Raw genomic sequence first — 22,900 nt, forward strand, 5'->3', positions numbered from 1 at the left:
TTCGAGAATGTTTCCAACCCGAAAACATCCTAGACCGGACCGAGAATCGAACTCGCCATCTCCGCTGCTAATAAATCGAAGAACAAATTCACAGAGCATTGTTCTATAGCATTCGATAATGTTTTTATTTCTAGAGTGCTTTGAGAGTAGGTGGCACCTGGTGGTACGTGCAAAATCTCTCTTTCGATTATTACAAAACTATACAAAAGTTTACTTTGGATTTCTTGATGGATAACTGAAGCTAATAGATTTGTCTAACGTGCTGGAAAGTGGAAATGAGGCTAACATTATGCAATTCTGATGCCCAGTGAAGTCGAGATAATTTCCAATCCGAAAAGCTACACCGGCACCGGGAATCGAACCCTCAGCATGGTCTTGCTTTTTAGCCGCTCATCTAACCGCACGGCTGAAACTGGGCTGAAGAAGTTTTGAATTGTGAAGTTCAGCTGTCCAATAAGATAACTGCAAATTGTTGTACCAACTGTCGAATCTCAATAAAAAGCATTTTAGTTGAATGTGCAGTTATCGACGAACTTTCAACGAAGTTACGAAGCGACAATGTCCCATCAATGATGAATGTAAATGCCAACATATAGGGGAATCTAGATCGATAGACCCCTCGCTTCCTCGCTTGCTGATGGCTGTTCGTTAAAAAGGGAAAGCAACATATTATTTTTCTCTTCTCAGTCCTTGGTTACAAGCTGTCAATTTGAGTCATTGAGTGTGAGTGCGAGATTTTACTTCGAACGAAACGCGATCCTGTGTGGTATAGAAAGTGGAGTGTAGGAATATCGCTATTTTTCGTTGAATTCGCTCCAGTTCCGCCATTTAGCGGATTGTGTCGATAATGGGGCCTAACAAGTGACTCGATTTAATCGCGAAAGTAGCCAAAAACGTGAATTCGATCGTGAAAAACTCATTTTTGTTTGATGCAAGGTTCCAGCGCAGTCGAAGAATCAAATTCCGACCGCCAGAGTGACAGAACGTTCTTTTGCCTGTCCTGCGGTGTTTGTGCAACGCTAGTTGTCCCTTTCGCTCCCACAGCTTCTTCGCGGAGCTCGTGGTGTCTGCTCGATTGACGAAAGTGTGCGTGAGACTGCCAGGTGCGTTTTTGACAGGAGAAACACGGCAACAACAATAAACCTTCTGATCGCAGGACCGTCATCTGCTTCGTTGTTGTGCTTCGGGGTGAGAATCAGAAAAAAACTACTTTTATCGGCCAGTTAATTCGGTAGTGCGTGCCCATTAAAGGTGGTCACAATTTCGAAACATAAGCTAGAACCGTTCGGTGGTGGTGGAGGTGGCGGATCTAGTCGTGATCTGTTCGGAAAACGACTGAAATTGTGGAACGCAGCAGCAATTGGAGGAACCGGAGGCAAGTCAAAGGCGGAAGAAGAAGAACCGCTGCTCAGCGCCATGAATATGACCGAAAACGATCGGAAAAGAGCCAACTTTTCGGCGCTCAGCAACACAAACGGTGCAGTTATCAAGATGACCACCAACACCGGAACGGGGAAACCTGGCGACATCAAAAAGATTGTCATTAAAAACTTCAGAGGTGAGATTCTCTTCTGGTATGATAGTGTTAGCTTGTGGGGCTCAGAGAGGGGGGCGGGTGTTATTGGGGGAAATATCGTCACTAGCTTCATTTTTTTTATTCGTTGGAGCAATAGCAATCAAGTTCTACCGCAGTAGAATGCGAGAAACAACTGGTGCTCATTGAAAATAGCTTACCTTGAGACGTTTTGTATACGAAAGAATGATTACGAGAAACTAGCATGGTTAATTTTGCTCTACTTTGGACGTACACCTGTATTATTTTATTTGGTTTCCCTTTTCGACGCTTTCACTAGTTAATGCGATTTTATTCCATGTACAGCATAATAATGAACCGATTTTTTATTACTTAGGAGATTCGATGATGAATTTTGAAAATTCTGTTCTGCACAATCCGATGCAAAGATTGTACATTTATTTTGAATTCCTAGAAGCATTTCTATTCAGATCAAATCCGATACTTTGAAAAAAGAATCATCGTATTTAACAGATGTGGATAATTTGTCTCGGACTATTTCTACTGAAAACATATTTAGCAATGCACGGAAATTGTTTACACATGACAAAAGAGGACCGGTGCAGTAATGTAAATCCTTCCGGGTCCTCTGTTCTTCATTCACTGGTTTATCGTTTATTTCAATTTCAGATATTCAACTGAAACATTCCGAGGTTCTGAAGAATTTCAAGATATAACAATATTTGATTCGATACTAGAAGTTGGATAGAAATAAAAAAAAACTTAGCAGACAAATTTGTAATTGTAATTTTTATTGGGAACGATAACCGGTTAATTTACACTTAATATCGGGTCAAGGAAGCGTTAAAACAAAAACTACTAAAACATTGGAAACAATAAATAAATTACGAAACAATCAAAACTAAAAAAAGCTACATCAAAAACTAACAATAGGTGGAATTAACAGTAGAAACTAAAACGAATTTCTTGTAAAAATTATAATGAATTCCCAAATGGCGGTTGTACGGAAAGGCACAATCCGTTGCTGCATAAGGAGTCTGGAATGGACATTATGAACGCCCATATCCAGCTGAACAGCAGCATATTATTCCACATGCTGCCGCTGACACTGCATTTCCGGGACACATCCGTGACTACCCTTGCGTTTCTGGATGAAGAAGCATCGGTTACGATGGTGGAAAAAGCACTGGCAGGCCAACTGGCCGCAGAGAGCGTCCAGCAAAGGCTTGATATCCGGTGGACAGGAGACGTGGGCCTAGTCGAAAAGGACTCGAGGAGAATCAGTGCACTGAAAGAGAAACCGACCGAGAATCTTGATCGGGCTGAATAATATACATAAGATGGCGCCGATCGACGTTAGACTAGGTGAACCGGGAGATCCCATAGCGTAGAGGTAGACTATATACTAGACTGGCCCAGATTACTATGGGGAGAAAAAAATGTTGTCGAATTCCACGGGGCACCCCCCAGAATTGTGTCTTTGGGTGAGAAAATCAATCTCTGAAAATTTCAGCTCAATCGCTTGTTGCATAAGCTGGCGCATTTGATTTGAAGTTTGTATGGGGATTTCAGCCAAAATGTATAGGAAAATACACCTCCGTCACTCATTCGATCTGAAAATTGGTTCTGATTACTCGATTGACCTCAGAATTGCAAAAACGGCAGTTGGTATGCTACAGAACAATTTCACAGAACATTGCATGATGATTAAATGAACTTTTATACAATTTTCGGCTGATTTATTAGTAGCTGATTTGTGTATTTTTGGGTTTTTTGATCGAATCGCATCAGCCGAAACCTATATAAAAGTTCCTATATAAAAGTTCATAAATCAAAAATTCCGTCCCATTTCAGATCGCTTGCGATTCTACAGGGAGAACATCATGCTTGAGTTTTGCATGCAGAATCGCATCGATCCGGTTAATCGCCAAAAAGGATTTCGGTTCAAAAAGCACCAAAACCCAATAAAAGCGTATTCTATGTTACTTATGGATTCATTATCTATTGTTTTAGGCAAAGAAAGTAAATTCGATAATTCAACGGAGAATAACACGTAGAAATCAAGCAATGATGCAAACCACGAGTCGTATTATGAACGATTCTCTGTGCCATGAGTCGGGTGATGTATGACTCGCGCTTGATTTGAACTTTCGATGAGATTTAAGAATTTGAGTGTTTCCCAACACTGCTATCGATATCCAATACCAACACAGTAAAGATCGTTTCCTAACTGGTGGAGTAGATTTTCCGCATGGCAATTTAAATGGAGTGGAATTTTGGATGTTGCGTTTTGAAACACAAGCAATAACACAGCAGGAAATACATGGAAGCAAAATATTGAATTTCTAATCAAATCTAATAACTTCTTTTAAAATACAAAGTAATAGCTAATAATGTACTCTATGTTTCTGTATTTTGCGGGACATTATCTAGAAATAAGTTGAATGCGGGACTTTTCGCGGGACACTTTTCAGCGCGGGACAAATAATGAAAATGCGGGACTGTCCCGCGAAACGCGGGACGTATGGTCACATTACCGTAAAGTTAAAAGTCGTATTTCTGTTGCAAAAATGGTCTTCAAAGACGTAAGTAACCAGTTTACTGCCCATTAAAGCACGAATAACCCACACAGACATGGAACGTATCAAATATGAGACTGTCGAGCTTTTAGCAGCAGCGTAGTTTCCGTAACATACATACAGAAATTAAATTCGCTCTATATATAAATTTAGGTCATCCTGTATCCATTTTCGGAGACGGAACATGGATATTATGAGAAGTTTTTGTGGTTTTCAAGCAAAATGTGATATGTACCAGAGAAACTATGAGGCAGTGTATCAAGAGAAAAATATTATGAATCCTATAAAATATAGAAGACTGGCTTGCGATCTAGTACGATTGTTGGACGAAACAAAACTGCAAATAATCTTGCAGAGAACTGGATAAAGGCTGGAAAAAAGATTGTAATTCATGGAAAGAGATTGTAATTCATGGACAAATTTTAAAAATACCCAAAAAAATCCTTCTAAAACGCTTGAAATACAGAAATGAAATTTCAGAAATGATTTTTCAACATTTTTGATCCGTTTAAAAATAGGTTTTGTATAAGAAATGTTTCAAATATGTATATTTTGAGAGTTTATTACCATGTTTTATCCATATTGGAGAAAAAAAAAATTAAAAAATCACTTTTTTTCAAAAAATTACCGATGAAATCTTTTAAAACTGCCTCATTTCTTATGACCTGGCCTAAAATCAGAGGTAACATAAAATTTCGATAATAAACCCTTTTTTCACACCGTGCCCGGTTAAACAGACACCTGGAGACAGAGGAAGTTATTCCACCCCAGTAGTTTGGCTTCAAAACAGGACACTCAACGGTGTACCAACTGGCTCGCATAAAGTAGAAGGTGAAGCGGGGATTCTTTACGGGTAAATCGACTGGTATGATTCTCCTCGATGTTGAAAAAGCGTACAACTCCGTAGGGCAGGACGCCATAGTGTACAAGCTCTTCCAATCTAATCTGCATTCCCGTAACACGGTAGATCACTTTGACGTAGTGTGTTGCGGTGTGAGATCTACCAAACAGAGCCCTAGCTTAATCCATTTTTCTAGCTAGGGCAATAAGTTGTGGTAATTAAGGATTCATCGTATTCAGTCCCCGCTACCAACAGCAGTCTGAGAAATAAAACAATTAATGTTACCTTGCAGACAGTTGAAAGACTCAAATTCCTCTTGTTTGAGGCTAAACTGTATGCAGCGGAAACAACTATTTAAGTAATTAGTTAAAAAACCTCGGTACCCGGTCCTAGGCTGAACTGACTGCTGGCAAAATCGAGTTAGGGGTTTAAATACGTACTAACTCTTCATGAACTGGTTAAAAATGGTAGGGAGAGGAACACACGGAAGTTCTTATTACTGAACAAATTCTCTTGCTTGAAATGGTCTTGTAGACAGAGCTAATTCCCGGGTTTTAAGAGTTTTACTGGTGATATTCTAGAAGCAAGACAAGGATGTGACTAGAGCTCCGATGCATGGCCAAAAACAGTAGTACTGTTCTGTTTTCTCAAGAAAGGATTGATTTCCTATTGATAAGGGGCGCGCCTTCAATCGGAATGCTTTCTATGAAGGGTCTAAATAGCGGGACCTTGTCATGGTGGTCTCGAGAAAACAAAACAACTACTGTTTCGAAACCGATACTGCATTGCTTCTCAATAGCACTGGAGTAATTCGTCATGCACTTGAACACTAAGGATACGGGTAACGCTAAAGCTATGTCCATTTAGAATCCGGAATAATAAAATCATCTGTATCTCGGCAACGGATTGACGTACAAAGAAGGTTAATACATCAAAATAAGGGTAATTAACTGTACTTTAAGAAAAAAAATATTGATACAAATAATTCCTACTTGTTTCTAGTGAAAATTTGCACCTTCTTCTTTATTCCTCTCATCAAAAGTTGCACACCCCCGCAGTCAACTTCCTTGGCACATTTGTTCCACATTTTGGTCATCTGAGTCGCGACCCGAGCTGTTTTTCCCCTTTTTCCACTTTTCTTAAGCTTCCGCTTCATTACTGCCCAAAATGTCTCAATGGGCCGGAGCTGTGGGCAGTTGCGTGGATTTATGTTTTTATCGATGAAATCTTCGTTATTATCGCTTTACCACTGGATGACTTCCCGGCTGTAGTGGCAACTCGCCAAATCTGGCCAAAACTTCACGGGACCTTTATGGGCTTTATGGAAAGTCGACCGCGGTTTTGAGACATTCCTCCTTGTACAGCTTCGAGTCCATCGTCTTATTCGTCACAAACACTTAGGTCTTTGCCCCACAATTGCATATCCCTTGCCAAAATCATCCGTTTTTTATGCAAGTTTGTCCAAAAATCAAACTTAAACTGCGCAGGAACAAGTCCTCGTGCCGTCACCATGTAGAATTTTTAACTAGGAAGCTGTCCGAAATCCATTTTGACGTAGGTTCCATCGTCGATGAGCAGGATTATCAACGTGGGTGTGCAGACTTTTTTCTCTCCTTTCGGCTTCCATCTGGAATAATTTTTGACACGCTGCACGAAACTTCGTGAAATTTATACCACAGCAAGTGGGCGCCTAGGTAGACAAACCGCTGTAAAAGAATTCTTGCAGCGATCACTTTTCGTGCCGCTGCAATACAATAAATGATTCCGGATTCTAAATGGACATAGCTTTACAATAGATCTAATAATTGGTCGCAGTGGCACACCCGAACAGGAAAAAAAAAAAGAAAAAATCTAATCTGCAGCTTAACCTGGTTAAGATTGTCCAATCATTCCTGTCAAACCGGACCTTCACGGTTCCCTTTGGAGTATCCCAAGGATCAGTGTTTTCTCTACAACAATATCCAGGTGAAACAGAACAAGCTGCTCAAGATGGTCCTTATCTTCAACTCATGGTATCCGACCGACGATCTCCCCAAGTTGGTCGGTGTCAACACTATCGACACAAGCATTGTACGGGCTACGAGATTCTTCATAACTTCCTGTTAGATGTCAGCAAATCCGCTCATCGAAGCACTCATCTCTTAACCCCTTTAATATGTATAGCTTTAAGACAATTTGAGATCTAGGGATTTTTGAGCACTACCTATTCCTACCTAGTATTCAAAATCTCTGAAATGCAAAAATAAATATTGTATTATACTGCCGTGAATCGCATATCTGTCCCATCTATGCTGGGTTTTCTTTTCATATGGGATAAATATGCGATTCACGGCAGTATAGTACCGTTGAATGAGGGACATAATAAAACCATTGAAATTGAAATTATATTCAGTTCCGATTGTAATCTTATACATACTATCATCTGTTTCATCTCCTTCTAGCTAAACCAACTCTCCCAGAGAATTATCAGGAGCACACATGGCAGAAGCTGCGAGCGGCTGTCGTCGCCATCCAAACGTCCACACCCATCGAATACTCGTTGGAAGAACTGTACCAAGCAGTGGAGAACATGTGCAGCCACAAGATGGACTCGCAGCTGTATGTCAATCTGACGGCGTTGGCCGAGCAGCACGTCAAGGCCAACATTACTCCCTTCCTCGCCGAGTCGGTCGATAAGTTGGTTTACCTAAAGAAGATGAACGAATGCTGGCAGTCACATTGTCAGCAAATGATCATGATAAGGAGTATTTTTCTGTATCTGGATAGAACGTACGTCCTGCAGAATCCCACAGTTCACTCAATTTGGGACATGGGTTTGGAATTATTCCGTGATCATATAGCAATGAACACATTAGTGCAGGCCAGAACTGTCGAAGGCATACTGATTTTGATAGAGAAAGAACGGAACGGGGATGCAGTCGACCGAACTTTACTCAAGAGCCTACTCCGAATGTTGTCTGACCTGCAGATTTATAAAGAAGCTTTCGAGCAAAAGTTCCTCGTTGCAACGAAACACCTCTACCAATCAGAAGGACAAGCCAAGATGGAGGAACTAGAAGTCCCCGAATATCTGCAACACGTCGAAAAGCGGTTACAGGAAGAAAACGAACGTCTTCTGCACTATTTGGACAGTTGTACGAAGCACCAGTTGGTTGTGACCGTCGAACGGCAGCTCATTACAGAACATATAACCGGAATTTTACAGAAGGGCTTAGACCAGTTACTGGAAGAGAATCGTCTATCCGACCTTAGCTTGTTGTATTCACTCTTTTCACGCGTTAAGAATGGAACAATCGAACTGTGCGCATCTTTTAATGCCTACATAAAAAAGAAAGGCCGCACGATCGTCATCGACCCAGAGAAAGATAAATCTATGGTACAGGACCTGCTGGACTTTAAAGACAAACTGGACAACATTGTCGTGACGTGTTTCGAGCGAAACGATAAATTCTCAAACTCCCTACGAGAAGCGTTCGAGTACTTCGTCAACCAGAGATCGAACAAACCGGCGGAACTGATTGCGAAGTACGTGGACATGAAACTACGAGCCGGTAACAAGGAAGCCACTGAGGAAGAACTGGAACAGATCCTGGACAAAATAATGGTGCAGTTCCGGTTTATCCACGGCAAAGATGTGTTCGAAGCGTTCTACAAAAAGGACCTAGCGAAACGGTTACTCGTAGGAAAATCTGCTTCGGTGGACGCGGAGAAAAGTATGCTGTCAAAGCTGAAGCAGGAGTGCGGCGGTGGATTTACTTCCAAGCTGGAAGGCATGTTCAAAGACATGGAACTGAGTAGGGATATTAACATCGCATTTAAGCAGGTTTGTTACATTGAGAATGTGATTGAAGGTTCAGACTTATTGCAATATTTTTTTTCTCTGCAGCACATGGGCAACTCAGAAAACAAAGACTTGCAGAGTATCGATTTGACGGTCAACATACTGACGATGGGCTTTTGGCCGACGTATCCGGTGGTGGAGGTCACATTGCCCCAGGAGCTGCTCCAGTACCAGTCAGTGTTCAACAAGTTCTACCTGGCAAAGCACAGCGGGCGAAAGCTCCAATGGCAGCCGACGCTAGGACACTGCGTGCTGAAAGCACGGTTCGATGCGGTATGTTTTCTTTTGAGCCTTTGAGTAAAACAAAAAGTTTAACCAATTCCATTTCAGGGGCCCAAAGACTTGCAAGTATCATTGTTCCAAGCGCTAGTTTTGCTACTTTTCAACTATAATCCCACTATATCGTTCGAAGACATAAAAGTAGCAATCAATATAGAGGTAAGCTTATTAATTAGATTGAAGCTTTAGTGTTACATCTTGATCTTATTCTGTACATGGAAGACATTAAAATTCTGCTCCGTTCAAGGCCATTGCGTTCTGCCACATACATTACATCTGAAAGTTGGGACTATCCGATTTGACATATCGAGTTGGACGTTCTTTGACATACATTTTAACAGTTTGATGAAATTAAAACATATAGACCTTTTGGGCCCTCCTTAGCCGTGCGGTAAGACGCGCGGCACAAAGCAAGAACATGCTGAGGGTGGCTGGGTTCGATTCCCGGTGCCGGTCAAGGCCATTTTCGGATTGGAAATTGTCTCGACTTCCCTGGGCATAAAAGTATCATCGTGTTAGCCTCATGATATAGGGGGACAAGGGGCAATATGGACACCCTAAGCTTTTAATCAATTTTAGGTGATTTAAATTGAATATAATTCGGATTTCTAGCAATTACATGATACTATTACTAGTTAACTACCAGTTCTGTTTTGAATCGTATTGAAAATAAGGCAATTTCAATCAAATAGGACGATTTTGTAATAGTTAATTTTTCACTACTCTCGGGAAGGTAGCGGGGTAGATTGGACACCCCCATGGGGCAGTATGGACACCCTAATAAAATATGAAGAAAATTATCTTACTTGTGATTATATGCCATTGTAACCTATTTTATGGAACATCCAACATAAATATTACCCAATTGTTCATATTCCTGTCATGATTTTGTATGAGACACCTAAAATTGTGTTTGGATCATCAACATCCGAAAATCTATTTCCCTCTTCTTAAGCGAGGTCATATATGGTCGTTTTCTATATTAATTCCATGACGAATAGAAGAAGATTGATTACGTAACGTAAACATATGCCACTTTCAGCCGGCCTCATACATGTATGTCGAACTTTTTGTATGAAGCATATGATTGTTTTTATATGGATCCTCACACTTATTGCAAGACCCCTTATCAATCGTCTCTACTTTAAGCATTGCATAATCTATGCATGCTCTTATTCAGTCTACTGGCATCGCCAATCCTTCCAATGGGTTGTACCGATCAACTTGCCAACGAGATTGCCAAATCTATACAAAACACTTCCTTTTTTTGTCGCACTTTCAGCGACTTTTATTGTATACTAGCTTTATGTACCCGGCCTTGCTCGGAATTGCCAGTATGGTTCGCATTTTTTTCACAATCGAAAAATGATAAAACCAATTGGTCCACAGGGTAATTGTGTTTACTTATTGGTACATCATTTGATTAAAAGAAGGCTTTTGGAAACATTGATTCATTGTGAAGAAGGGCTCGTGGGTTTGAATAGCCTTTTTCCGGGCAAACGTCTATTTCTAAAGAAGGAAAAACATCTACCGATGCCTTATTCTGGCCAAAGGTATATTTTTAAAGAAGGGATCACACATACCATTGCCTTATTCCGGGCAAATGTCTACTTTTGAAGAAGCAATCATATCCACCATCCAGAAGGAAACACATTAATCACTGCTTTTAACTGGGCAAACCATGATTCCGATAAAAGGTAACAATTATCATTGCTTCATACCCAGCAAATGCATGCTTTCTATGAAAGATTTTTCTGATGCTGTTCATAGTTATCCTAAATGCCCTTCATGCCGAATGATCTTGGGCCAAATAGTGTTATGTGAATGGCCTGCTTCATTCAGGGATATGTCATTTTCAGGGAAATGTCATATTCTGGGATATGTGTATCGGGAAGGATCATTTTCGGGAAATATCATTTTTGTTAAAGTTATTATTGGGGAAATGTTATTACCGGGAAAATATTATTGTCGAGGATTTGGTAGTTTTGAGGAATTCGGGCAATTTGTTTTAGGAGCATTGTACAATGTCAAAGAACCTCGAATGAACTAAATAAGAGGGATTTTTAATTAAGTGGGTTTCTAAACAATACCCAACCCCAATAACCTCCCGAATTCCAAAAGTCACTCCCAGCCTCTCTATAATAATTTCCTTTGGGTAGAGAATACGTGTTTACAAATTTGGTTTCAATTGACCCATGCGATAAAAAAGTATACTAAACTGTTCGTTTAATAAATATACCAGCTCTCTCATTCAGCTATGACACTCCTACCCAGTCTAATATTGTCTTTCTTAAACAGAGAAGATGGGTGCACATCGGTAAATAGGTTCAAAAGTTATGCTGAATTGATCGATAACTAAACAATACCCTTTTCTCACACTAAAATTGTTTCCTTAGCACAGACAATATTTGATACAAATTTGGTTCAAATCGGTCATTGGGTTCAAGACTTACATTGAGTTGATCGATTGCTAAACAATACCTCTCCCCCCACACCTTTGCCCTTTTTCCAAAAGCATCCTATCATCGTCTCCTTAAGCTAAAGAATGTGTGCTCAAAATTTGGTTGAAATCAGCCAAGGGGTTCAGAAGTTACACTGAGTTGATCAATAACTAAGCAATACCCCTCCCCCCACACTCTCCCTTTTCCATAGAGCATCCCTAACCCTCCTATCATCGTCTCCTAAAGATAAAGAATGTGTGATCCAAATTTGGTTGAAATCGGCCAAGGAGTTCAAAAAGTACACTGAGTTGATCAATAACTAAGCAATACCCCTCCCCCCGCACTCTCCTCCTTTTCCAAAGAGCATCCCTAGCTCCCCTATCGTCGTCTTCTTAAGATAAAGAATGTGTGTTCCAAATTTGGTTGAAATCGGCCAAGTGGTTTAGAAGTTATACTGAGTTGATCGATAACTAAGTAATACCCCTCCCCGCACACCCTCCCCCTTTTTCCGAAGAGCATGCAATCGTCGTCTCCTTAAGATTAAGAATGTGTGTTCCAAATTTGGTTGAAGTCGGCCTAGGGGCTCAGAAGTTACACTGAGTTGATCGATAACTAAGCAATACCCCTCCCCCCACACCCTCCCCCTTTTCCAAAGAGCATGCTATCGTCATCTCCTAAAGATAAAGAATGTGTGTTCCAAATTTGGTTGAAATCGGCCAAGGGGTTTAAAAAGTACACTGAGATGATCAATAACTAAGTAATACCCCTCCCCCCACACCCTCCCCCTTTCCCATAGAGCATCCCTATCGTCGTCTCCTTAAGATAAAGAATGTGTGTTCCAAATTTGGTTGAAATCGGTCAATGGGTTCAGAAGTTATGCTGGAACATACATACAAACATACAAACATTGAGTTTTATATATATAGCTACTAAGCTACTATAGCTACTACTACTATAGCTACTATATGCTTCTATAGTATATATGTCATGTACTGGAACTTTTATAGCGATTTATAATTCCGCACCATAATAACACGAAAATAACACGATATGAAAGCCAAGTTCGATGAATTTGAGGTTATGTTTTTAATTTTTAATGTATCAGTTCTACCCCCATATAGAGTGTTCAGTTTGCCCCAACAGGTGAACAAATTTAAAAACTGTTGGAAATTTTGTAAAAATCAAGGAAACTTGTCACAAATGCATGCCAGAGCACTGTAAATAACAGAATTTTGCTATGGGATGACCAATTATTGAGAAATCATCTTCTGTGGTAAAGTAAAGCTTATTTTATGGGAGGTGAAACTCATAATTTTTAACCCTTTTGAAGACATTGTAACTTTTTTGTCAAATTTATGCGCTAAGAAAATAAAACAATGGCTTTTACGCAATAAATTAGTTGTTTATGAAAGGATTATAGAGTTCGCTGCATTGAAAGTAGAAAAATGATTAAATTAACAAGAATATTGGGGGTGTCCAATCTGCCCCGGGTGTTCATAATGCCCCCTGGTCCCCTACGAATGCAAAAATGGTAACTTGGCTTAGAAACCTCGCAGTTAATAACTGTGGAAATGCCTAATGAACACTAAGCTGCGAGGCGGCTCTGTCCCAGTGTGGGGTTGTAATGCCAATAAGAAGAAGAAGAAGACCTTTTGATATTAAAAATTATTTAATCAATCACTGCGGACAAACGCATGCTATAACGAGGCCTACGAGCAAGTAACTTATCTTTTTGTTGTATTTTGAGCAAACACGTGTTTTAAAATGTGTCTGCATCTTCACTTTTATCAGCAGAAGCATGCTTTAAAAGAATGATTTACTTTTTTCTTTATTCAGGTGGTACTTTTTCTATAGCATGAGCATTAGGGCCACTCACTCACTCATGAGTACTGAGCACCCCCAAAACATCTCATTTTGCCTCCAGTCGGGCAAATGCAAAAATTTAAAAAAGGCTTATAACATCTCGCCTTATACCTACCCGACAAAAAGTTAAAAAAAAGTTGTCTAAGCCCGGTTACTGAAGTTGTTCATTAGGGTTGTCCAAGTCCCAACAAATCTGGTATCGCTGAAGCACTCTTCGGAAACGCGAAGAGCGGCGAGAAGCCGGTGTTACTGGTTGTTGCTCTGGTACAATAATTTATTGTAACTCCGATGAGCCAGAGCCTGCGATAGGAAACGAAACTGCCGCATGACTTGGCGAAGAGTCGGATGCGATGACACAGATGATGAACGTGGCGCAGGCAAATTCCACGCACCTAGCAGAATGTTGATTGGCAGTCTAGAAGAATATTGTTCATGGGCTTGGTGTGATGGTTGGTTTCGAAATGGTTCATTAGTTGGTTGACCTGTGAGCGTACAAGTCTTTGATTGTTAACCCAAACGTTATACAAAATGATGCTATGTGCCCAACGCCGTTGGAATAGAGCTTTGCAAAAGATTGTTTCGTTGATGGCTGATAACTGCGTTTTACGTTGGAATCCTGATTTTGCACGGTTGGGCGTTCAACTGGTGGGCGAAGTAACTCCAAACTGGTCCGAATTCGGCATAATCTCCGCTGGCGACTTACCGTTGGGAGTGGAAGGATTTGGTGTGCTTCTGTTATAGGTGATAAGAAAAGTGTTGAGCGCTTCTCGCACAGTATCTCTTCCCTCCTGAATTTTCTCGATGTACTTCTTAAATATATCCACAAATATTTCGGCTTGACCGTTGACTAACGAATTGCGGTCCATTATCGCTCACCAACGTTGAATGCATTCAAAATCGAGCAAAGACGTCCTTGAGGATGGCAATCGTTGCAGCAGTGGCCGTACTGTGTGTGTTTGGATGTTTTCTGGCCAATTTGTGTAAGAGTCAACGACAATGAGATAGTAGTTCCACCGTCCGATCACCGACCAGCATAGTGTGGACGCGTTCCCATGGTTTGGTTGAACGTGGCCACGGTACCGGAGCTTGCTTTGATGGTGACTTCGCAGTTCACTTTACATGGTCCACGATGTCCTTGTCCAAAGGCGGCTAATAAACGTACGAACGGACAATAGCTTTCATACGTTGTATACCAGGATGGCCACGATGGAGTTGACCAATACAGCGTCGACGAAGCGGTGATGGAATGACCAGGCGCTCACCGAATAGAATGCAACCTTGAACTGTGGTAAGAGATTCTTGGCGGTCGCAAAATATTTTTATCTCCGGATCTGTGACTTGCTTCAAATCTGGCCAGCCTTCGTTTAAGTATCGGTACACTTTCTTGATGATAGTATCTGATTGAGTCGCTTCCTATACGATCTTAAAATTCAATGGTAGGGACTTGATGGTATCGGAAGCATCTGACCTGATATCGTCCTCTAGAATAACCGATGCGATAACGTAATTCTCATCCGGTCGTACGTGCTGGTTGATGAATCGTGAAAACATGTTGGCATTTCCGAACTTCGCAGTAGGGATATGGTCGATGATCAAGTCATACAGCAATACGATTAGCGCCCAACGCTGCAAGCGATTTGGCGTTTAGACCGGAATCCCTTTTCTTGACTCGAATATTCGCAAAAGAGGGACATGATCGATTTGCAAAAGGAATCGGCGCCCGAACAGCATACGATGAAATTTGGTTACCGCAAATATAATGGCCTTCACGATCGAGTTGACTGTAGTTCTTCTCGGCTGACGTAAGTGCTCGTGAGGCATGCTGAACAACCTTCATCGTTCCATCCGGAAATTTGTGGCTAATGGTGGCACCAACACCGACAGAGAAAGCATCTGCTGATACGATATATATTTTTTTGGCTTAGAATTCAGTTTATTTGTAGTTCATTTACAATTAAAAGTTATTTACAGTTTTAAAAATTAACGTCCAAGTGGAAGACTAATGAGTTTACATCTATAGCAACGTTACTTAAATTAACAAATCTCCACTCGTTTACGTTTGTTCACCCCTGCCAGTGTAGGTATCGCCAACTCTTCGTAAGAGAATCTTCTCCGTCTATTCATTAGCGCTGCTATTCTCTGCTGTAGGACCGTCCAAGCCGGGCCGACACGAGGACAAGAGCAAAATTTGTGCTGGAGCGTTTCTTGTAAATGGTTCCCGCAATGGGTGCAGTTGTCGTCTGCTACTCGCTGCATTGTATGAAGCAGCTTCCGATGCTCGGTCTTTCCATTCACAAACAGGTAGAGTTGCGAACGGTGTATTGAAGACAACTGTTTTTATCCAATGTTTTGCCCCACGCGGGGCCAGTCGATCGTCGGACTATTTTGTTCCACTTTAGGCCGTTCTGATTGCCATAATTTTGCTGCGCCGAAAGTGTTTAACATAATCACGTAACCTAACGTCAGAGTGCGAAAAGCGTGAAGCCACATTTGTTGGGAGAACTACCCCACTTTCGCATTCCAATTCAACGTCGTTATCAATCGTATCGAGTCCGTGAAGGTGATACCTAGAATTTTGACGACATTTACCGTTTGCAGCCACGAAATATCGATTATATTACCTTCGCAATAGCCAACATTAATCGACATCGTTTTGCGCAAATTAAGTGTTGCGCCGGCTGCTGCACAGAAACGGGTAAATATTTCACGGATCATTCCTATCCGTGCCTCTGTTGTGACGATGACACTGATGTCGTCCGCAAATGCCACAAGCAAATCATCCCCACACGCTTGCTATAGTTTGCATATCAGTGGATGGAGATACAGTACAAAGAGATGCATCGACAACGGGTCCCCTTGCTGCACCGACCGAGTGATGTCGAACAATCGAGAGAGGTGCCCATTGATAAGCAGCCTGGATGTGGACCGACTCGCTGTGCGCGCGAGAAGAGCGATGAGTTCCTCGTTGAATCCGAGCGACCGCATGGTGCCGAACAAGAACGAATGACGCACCCGATCGAAGGCGTTCTCCAGATCGAAACTAATGAGCTTACCGGTGCGACGGTGGGCTCGCATGACGCGCTCTAGCCGGATTTTGAGGATACGAGAAAGCAAATTGTAATCGCTGTTGAGCAGCGATATGGGCCGGTATGCTCGGGCCGTGTTATCACCTCCCTTTTTCTTCACCAGCACGATAATACCCTCCACGAAGGCATTGGGGAGATTGCCGGTGAGTTCTTCATTCAGCAGCAGGTTTAATTCGCGGTGAATTACGTCGAACATGCGGAAATAAAATTCTCTTGGGATCCCGTCGGGACCGGGGGATCGTTTGGGTGCGCTTGCCCTGATAGCAGTGTTGTTATCTCCTCCATGCACGCTTCGTTCGACGGGTCGTCCGGAGGGATAACGCGCTCGCATGCAAAGTCGTTCCCGTCGTTGTTATTGTCGCCGTTTTCTGCTGCTTCTTCTGCATATAGACTCGAGAAGAAATCAAACAGCTTCATTTCTATCGCCTGAGGCTCGGCGACAAATTCGTCCTCTCCCGTCAGCAGCTGTGTAATTTCGGTTTTCTTTCGTCGTCTTTCCCCCAGTTGGAAGATCGATATTGGTTTGCCGGCCAGATGCGTCTCGTTGGTGCGCATAAACATGTGCGAGAAGTTACCCTGCAGTGCCAGCATTTCTCCTTTCAGCCGATTGATGGTGGTTATCAATTATGGCTGCTGTTAGTAGCCGTCGTACGCTTGACGTAATTGCGCATAGAGATGCTGGTGCGCATCGTGAAATTCGTCAAAAACAGATCGAGATTTCCACTTAAAAAACGACTTGATTTTAGGTTTAGCGTACAGGCACCAATCCATACACGTTCCATAGTTGCTGCGTTGTCGAGCCCAGTATTGCCACTTATACTGGAACTCGGCAACGTTTGCATTGGTAAGGAGATGCGGTCGAAGGGCTCAGAAACCGCGCCCCGGCTCATGTCCCAGTGGAGGGAGACATATTCTGACCGTAAGCGCTTTATGGTCTGTGAAGCAGCAGACGTGTGTAAAGGCGGACTGCAGTTTGTCGCGTAGTCCCCGGCTTACGTAAATACGGTCGAGTCGAGACCGCGCGTTTTGATTGATGTACGTAAAGCCGGCATCGCGTGGGCACAGCATCTCCACGCATCGTGCAGCTGCAGCTGCTGTACGGAGGTTTTAAGCGATGGACAAGTATTCGGGCTGGACGAATCGCACGCACGGAGCACGCAATTGAAATCGCCAGCGAGGATGTTTACGTTTTCAGTGTGGTGGCGGAGATAGTACGCCAGCGTGCCATTGAAAATTTCTTCTCTGGCCGCTCGCTGTGCAGAGCCGGAGGAAGCGTAAACTTTGCAGATGGTCGTGTCGTTTATTCTGAGCGCGATCAGTCGGCTGTCCAGACTCTTCTTAACCTGAGTGACCTGGATGTGCTCCTTCACCGCAATAGCTGTGCCTCTCCTCGTTTGGTCCACATTCGCGAATACGCCAAAGCCAGGCAAGGAAAGCTGTTCGTTTTCGACTTCCTGCAGGCACACGATATCAAGACATTGGCTGCCAATAAAATTTCGGAGCGCGTTCAGCTTCTTGGGGTTGGTGATGGTTCCTATGTTTATTGATGCGAGGTTATAAAACGTGATAGCCATTTAAGGGTATTAGTTCTCGTCCCGCTCATCTTTATCGTCGTCGTATCGTTGCTTCTTGCCGGGCGGGCGACCTCGGCTTCGGCTACTCCTTGTAGATGTTGACGAGTCATCCGTATCGTTGCCGGCTGTTCGGCTTTGCGATCGAATTTCGCTAATAGGTTTTCTAAAAAAAATCCACCAAGGCCACTTCGACACTCTGTGGGTTCTTCCACATCGACGACGACGATGAGCCGCACTCTTGTGGTGCTTGTAACAATGGGCTGGGGAACACCGTTCGCGCGGTGCTCGCAGCTAATTGGCTTGCTGGTTGGTTGTTTGACCCAAACGTCGTCGGCATGGCAGATCAGTGGTGTCGTCTGTTGCAAGACATAAACAATACCACATTGTGTGAGGACTGCAGTTTGGTAGCGAGTGACCAGCAATGGGGACCCTTATGTAAGACAATCGTGGCATAACTCTGCTTGTGTTCTCTCAACTCGAGTGGTCGGTTGTTGATCCATTGTTATAGCACAGTGTTGTGTGGGAGCGTAATGCTCAATAATCACCCCCAAAGTATTGCTTGATTGCAGGCCGGGTGACCTGACTGGAAGAAGTTGGTTTAAGTGGGTCGGGAGTAGTGTAATGATCAATACATTCAAAGTTAATTGCCTATATGCCGGGTACATATTAAGCCAACCGGAGTGGAAATTAATTACTATGTCTGAAACTTGATTATGCATATGTACAACATTTGATAGATTTAGTTCGGAAAAGGTATTGGAGGGTAACCGCCCCTTCGGTGGGCTTTGATCCCACGACCCCAGTTCGCATGACAGGTGCTTTCCCTACTAAGCTACGAAGGACCTCCGTCGTTCACCGCAGCTTAGCGGGTACTGATGAAACCAAATTCCCAGCACCAGGTACCAGCCGATCTCTCGCAATACATTTTCAGAACTAACTCTCTCATATGTATTTTTGTACACATGCCAACCAAGTAGGATGAGTATTTCCCAGCAAACACAAGATCATATATCATAGCGAATAAGTGTACAAAGTGGAGGCCATATACGTACATTTTGCATGCAGTCAAATGGAGGCATGCGCCTATATCGCCTCCACCTTGTACACTTATGCGCTAGCATATGCGACTTTGTGTTGGCTGGGTTAGTATTGTCCGGCTCCTACACACTTGCTTCATCAGCAACGGCGCTTAATGAAGTAGGGTTGTGTGAGGTTGTGCCAGTTGGTCGTCAGATCCCGACCCGACCACACAAGCGAAGAGAGATCGCCACTCGAGTTCAGTACATTCAAAGTTAATTGCCTATATGCCGGGTATTAACCCACCCGGAGTGGAAATTAATTACTATGTCTGAACTTTGATTATGCATATGTCCTACTTGGTTGGCATGTGTACAAAAATACATATGAGAGAGTTAGTTCTGAAAATGTATTGCGAGAGATCAGCTGGTACCTGGTGCTGGGAATTTGGTTTCATCAGTACCCGCTAAGCTGCGGTGGACGACGGAGGTCCTTCGTAGTATAGTAGGGAAAGCACCTGTCATGCGAACTGGGGTCGTGGGATCAAAGCCCACCGAAGGGGCGGTTACCCTCCAATACCTTTTCCGAACTAAATCTATCACATGTTGTACATATGCATAATCAAGTTTCAGACAGTGTAATGATTCCAACCCCACACTACCTGGGTTCGCCTCTATAGGTGTCTGGTTGCAGATTTCCGTTACCTACTATATAAAAAATAAGAATATGTGGGGGATAAATTTGGGGTTTTCAAACTCTTGCAGGACGATTATGTTAAAGATTATGTTTTATTTGAATATCTTTCCAGGACGGAGAAATGCGTCGCACACTTCAGTCGCTTGCCTGTGGGAAAGCGCGTGTCCTCACTAAAATCCCCAAGGGCCGCGAAGTAGAAGACAACGATAAGTTCCAGTTCAATAATGAGTTTACGAATAAGCTCTTTAGGATTAAAATTAACCAGATTCAGATGAAGGAAACGGTCCGTAGCTGTTGTGTATTGATGATGCTTTGTGATGATTAAATAATGTTCTTCTTTTTTCAATAGACGGAGGAACAGAAAGCAACAGAGGAACGCGTCTACCAGGACCGACAGTACCAGATAGACGCTGCGATCGTACGCATTATGAAGATGCGAAAAACGCTCAGCCACAATCTACTTATCAGCGAGCTGTACAAGCAGCTGACCTTCCCAGTTAAGGTAAATCCTCAATGCCGTTCGACACGCTGTAGTTATGATTGTTAATTTTTATTACCGTATTTGCAGCCGGCTGATCTGAAGAAGCGGATCGAATCCCTGATCGATCGTGACTACATGGAGCGGGATAAGGATAACCAAAATCAATACAACTACGTTGCCTAAGTTCGCTAGAACCGTAAGTATAGGACGAATATCGTGACAAGTACAAGAGGTTGCTCGAGCTACGCTTTTACAGCTTCCATAACATAACTAATAGCAAGGCACATTGTTACTTTTTGCCATTTAAACATGTTTACAATTTCAGTTTCCATCGGAGGCAAGCCAAATACGCACTTCTTCTTTAGGAGCGACGAAACACCCGACGACGTACTGACGTAGATATCTGAACCTCCCCTCTTTCAGTGGAAAGTGTACAAGCTAAGAATTGAAGCTACGTTGCTACACGCTCGAACACACTGAGAAAAAAAAAACCTTTTGTAAATACTTTGAAAACCTAAAACAACAAAATATGTTTGCTAGTGTTATTGACAGAGAAAAAAGTGGTGGGCTCACTAAGGTTACAACTTGCACTAGCAACTCTTACAAATTCAAGAAGAAAAACTGGAAAACTTGAACATGCTGTAATTGCGGAACCTTTGCCGATATAATGGAAAATCAATAAAAATAGGAAAATATGTGAAATTGTTCATTGTTTCTTCGAAATGCATTAATTTAATTATTGATAGTGGGAACTTATAAACGGAAAAAATAATTGTTGGCAGATTAAAAACACGGGTCCAAAGCCTTCAGCCGATCTGCAAGACAAAGAGAACTTCTACAGCCAACTCAATGCAATCTTAGATAGGATTCCGAAAGGTGATATCAAGATCTGTATGGGCGTCTTAAATTCGAAGATCGAATCCGACAACTCGAACTATAAGCCCATCATGGGACGCAATGGTCTCAAAGAAATGAGTGAAAACGGAGAACTTACTGTTCGCGGAGTTCTGTGGTAACAATGACATGGCTATCGCTCTTCCGGATTCGTCAGCAGGAAGAGAGAATTGGTCGGCGGTTCAATACACGCCGACTGGAAGACGACAGGTTGGAAAGGTCCCTCTTTGAAGAACTAGTAACTCATGCTGCAGATGTTTCGGAAAGAGGCAGCGTGAAAGATCAACGGACCGCCTCCATCTCCATCAGCAATTAGGCTTATTCTGCGTCTCGTATGAGGTGAGGCGTTTTGAATGATTAAGCTGGGCAAACTGCGCACCCTGTTCTTGTACATTTCCTTCTTCACTTCTTCTCTTTAATTCCCGTGTGTACTCACAGTTGCCACTTCCCCACATGCTCGATTAAATTGCCGCTACCCCTGCAACGACCTTGACACCATGGTCCCCTTCTGCGTGCCTCGCTACGGTGACCGGCTGATTTCACTCAATTGTCGAAGCGGCGATGAAAGGGAAGCTTGCTGCCACCACGGATCATGCGCCACAGCAAAACGTCGTTTGTCGAGCCTCCGAGAGCTCTATTCAGCGACTTTCCTGTCCCCTTTCGGCACGATACTTCTGGCGAGCATTCGGGGTCCTAGGCCAAAGCTGTTCGAAACTGTAAATACATAAAAAGAGCCCTAACGTCGACAGTGTTATTTTCCGACGATGCGTCTAACACCCAGGACTTCAGGAGAGCTTACTTCTTCTCGATGGATCTTGTTTCGTTCCAGGAATGAAGTGATTAAGTAAGTAATTAAGTAAGATTAAGTAAGAAGTGGTAAGGGTAATCCGTGAACCGACAGACGTGGTTAACTCGCGGCGGTTGATGCTCTTTCGCTTCCACTCCCCGTCGGCGATCTGTGGGATAGCATGTTTGAATCCTGCGATTATTCTATCGTTCGTCTGATCGTGATTCTCAGAGCGTGTTAGGTAGTGACCAGGTTGTCCACTGGTTTCAGCGTCCCCTTTCGAGCACCGACGTGATCTGTGTGTGAGGTTTGACTTCATTAGGCGTTTTCTTGGTTTGTATTTGACAAAACTAAACTTGGAGAATAATATTAAACTCCAGTATACGGATGTTAAGAGCATACAGTTTCCAAATGAAGTCGTATCAATTTGTTTCACGCTACCAATCGACTCATAATAATTGGAAGCACACAATGCACTGTGGAAACAATAGCTTTCTTATTCCCGTATATGTTAACTGTGATGCGTAAACGGTTCGAGTGCGCGACCTACCACCGTCGATATATGGAGAGGTTAATTATCTCCATCAGGAATGAGATTTGGAAACACTATTTCCGCGGGTATACCGAATGGTGTTCGTGTTCTACGAATGAACTTGTTACGTCCTATACCATCATACATCACCATCGACACCGAAATCTCAATGGTAGCATATTTAAACCAGCCCAAATCGTGCCGTTCGTGTGGTCAGTTGGCTCATCCCGGTAAGAAGTGCCTGGAGGCGACATCTCGAAAATCAAAGTCAAACTGCGACTACGATAACATCGACTCCATGTGATGGATTATTCACACAAGAAGATTTTCCTCCGATTGAAAACGAGCAGCAAAATTCATCTTCCGTTAAAACAATCAAACCTTCTGCTGAAGAAAACAAATGAAGCGATGACGAATGGACCGACATTGATGATGGTGTATCGAACTCGTCTACG

The 22,900-nt window shown here is 42.7% G+C and overlaps 1 protein-coding gene across 1 annotated transcript; it reads left to right on the forward strand.

The window, feature by feature from the left end:
- The first annotated feature begins 722 nt into the window (after nucleotides 1-722).
- On the forward strand, nucleotides 723-20,927 carry LOC134217916 (cullin-4A). Its single transcript, XM_062696751.1, has 8 exons — nucleotides 723-1,558; nucleotides 7,396-8,777; nucleotides 8,841-9,068; nucleotides 9,126-9,233; nucleotides 19,864-20,034; nucleotides 20,101-20,253; nucleotides 20,320-20,428; nucleotides 20,558-20,927. Exons 1-7 carry the CDS (start codon nucleotides 1,417-1,419, stop codon nucleotides 20,413-20,415), a joined length of 2,280 nt encoding a protein of 759 aa, XP_062552735.1. The 5' UTR covers nucleotides 723-1,416; the 3' UTR covers nucleotides 20,416-20,428; nucleotides 20,558-20,927.
- The last annotated feature ends 1,973 nt before the right edge of the window (nucleotides 20,928-22,900 follow it).

The sequence above is a fragment of the Armigeres subalbatus genome, chromosome 2, assembly GCF_024139115.2.
Source record: "Armigeres subalbatus isolate Guangzhou_Male chromosome 2, GZ_Asu_2, whole genome shotgun sequence".
Taxonomy (NCBI): domain Eukaryota; kingdom Metazoa; phylum Arthropoda; class Insecta; order Diptera; family Culicidae; genus Armigeres; species Armigeres subalbatus.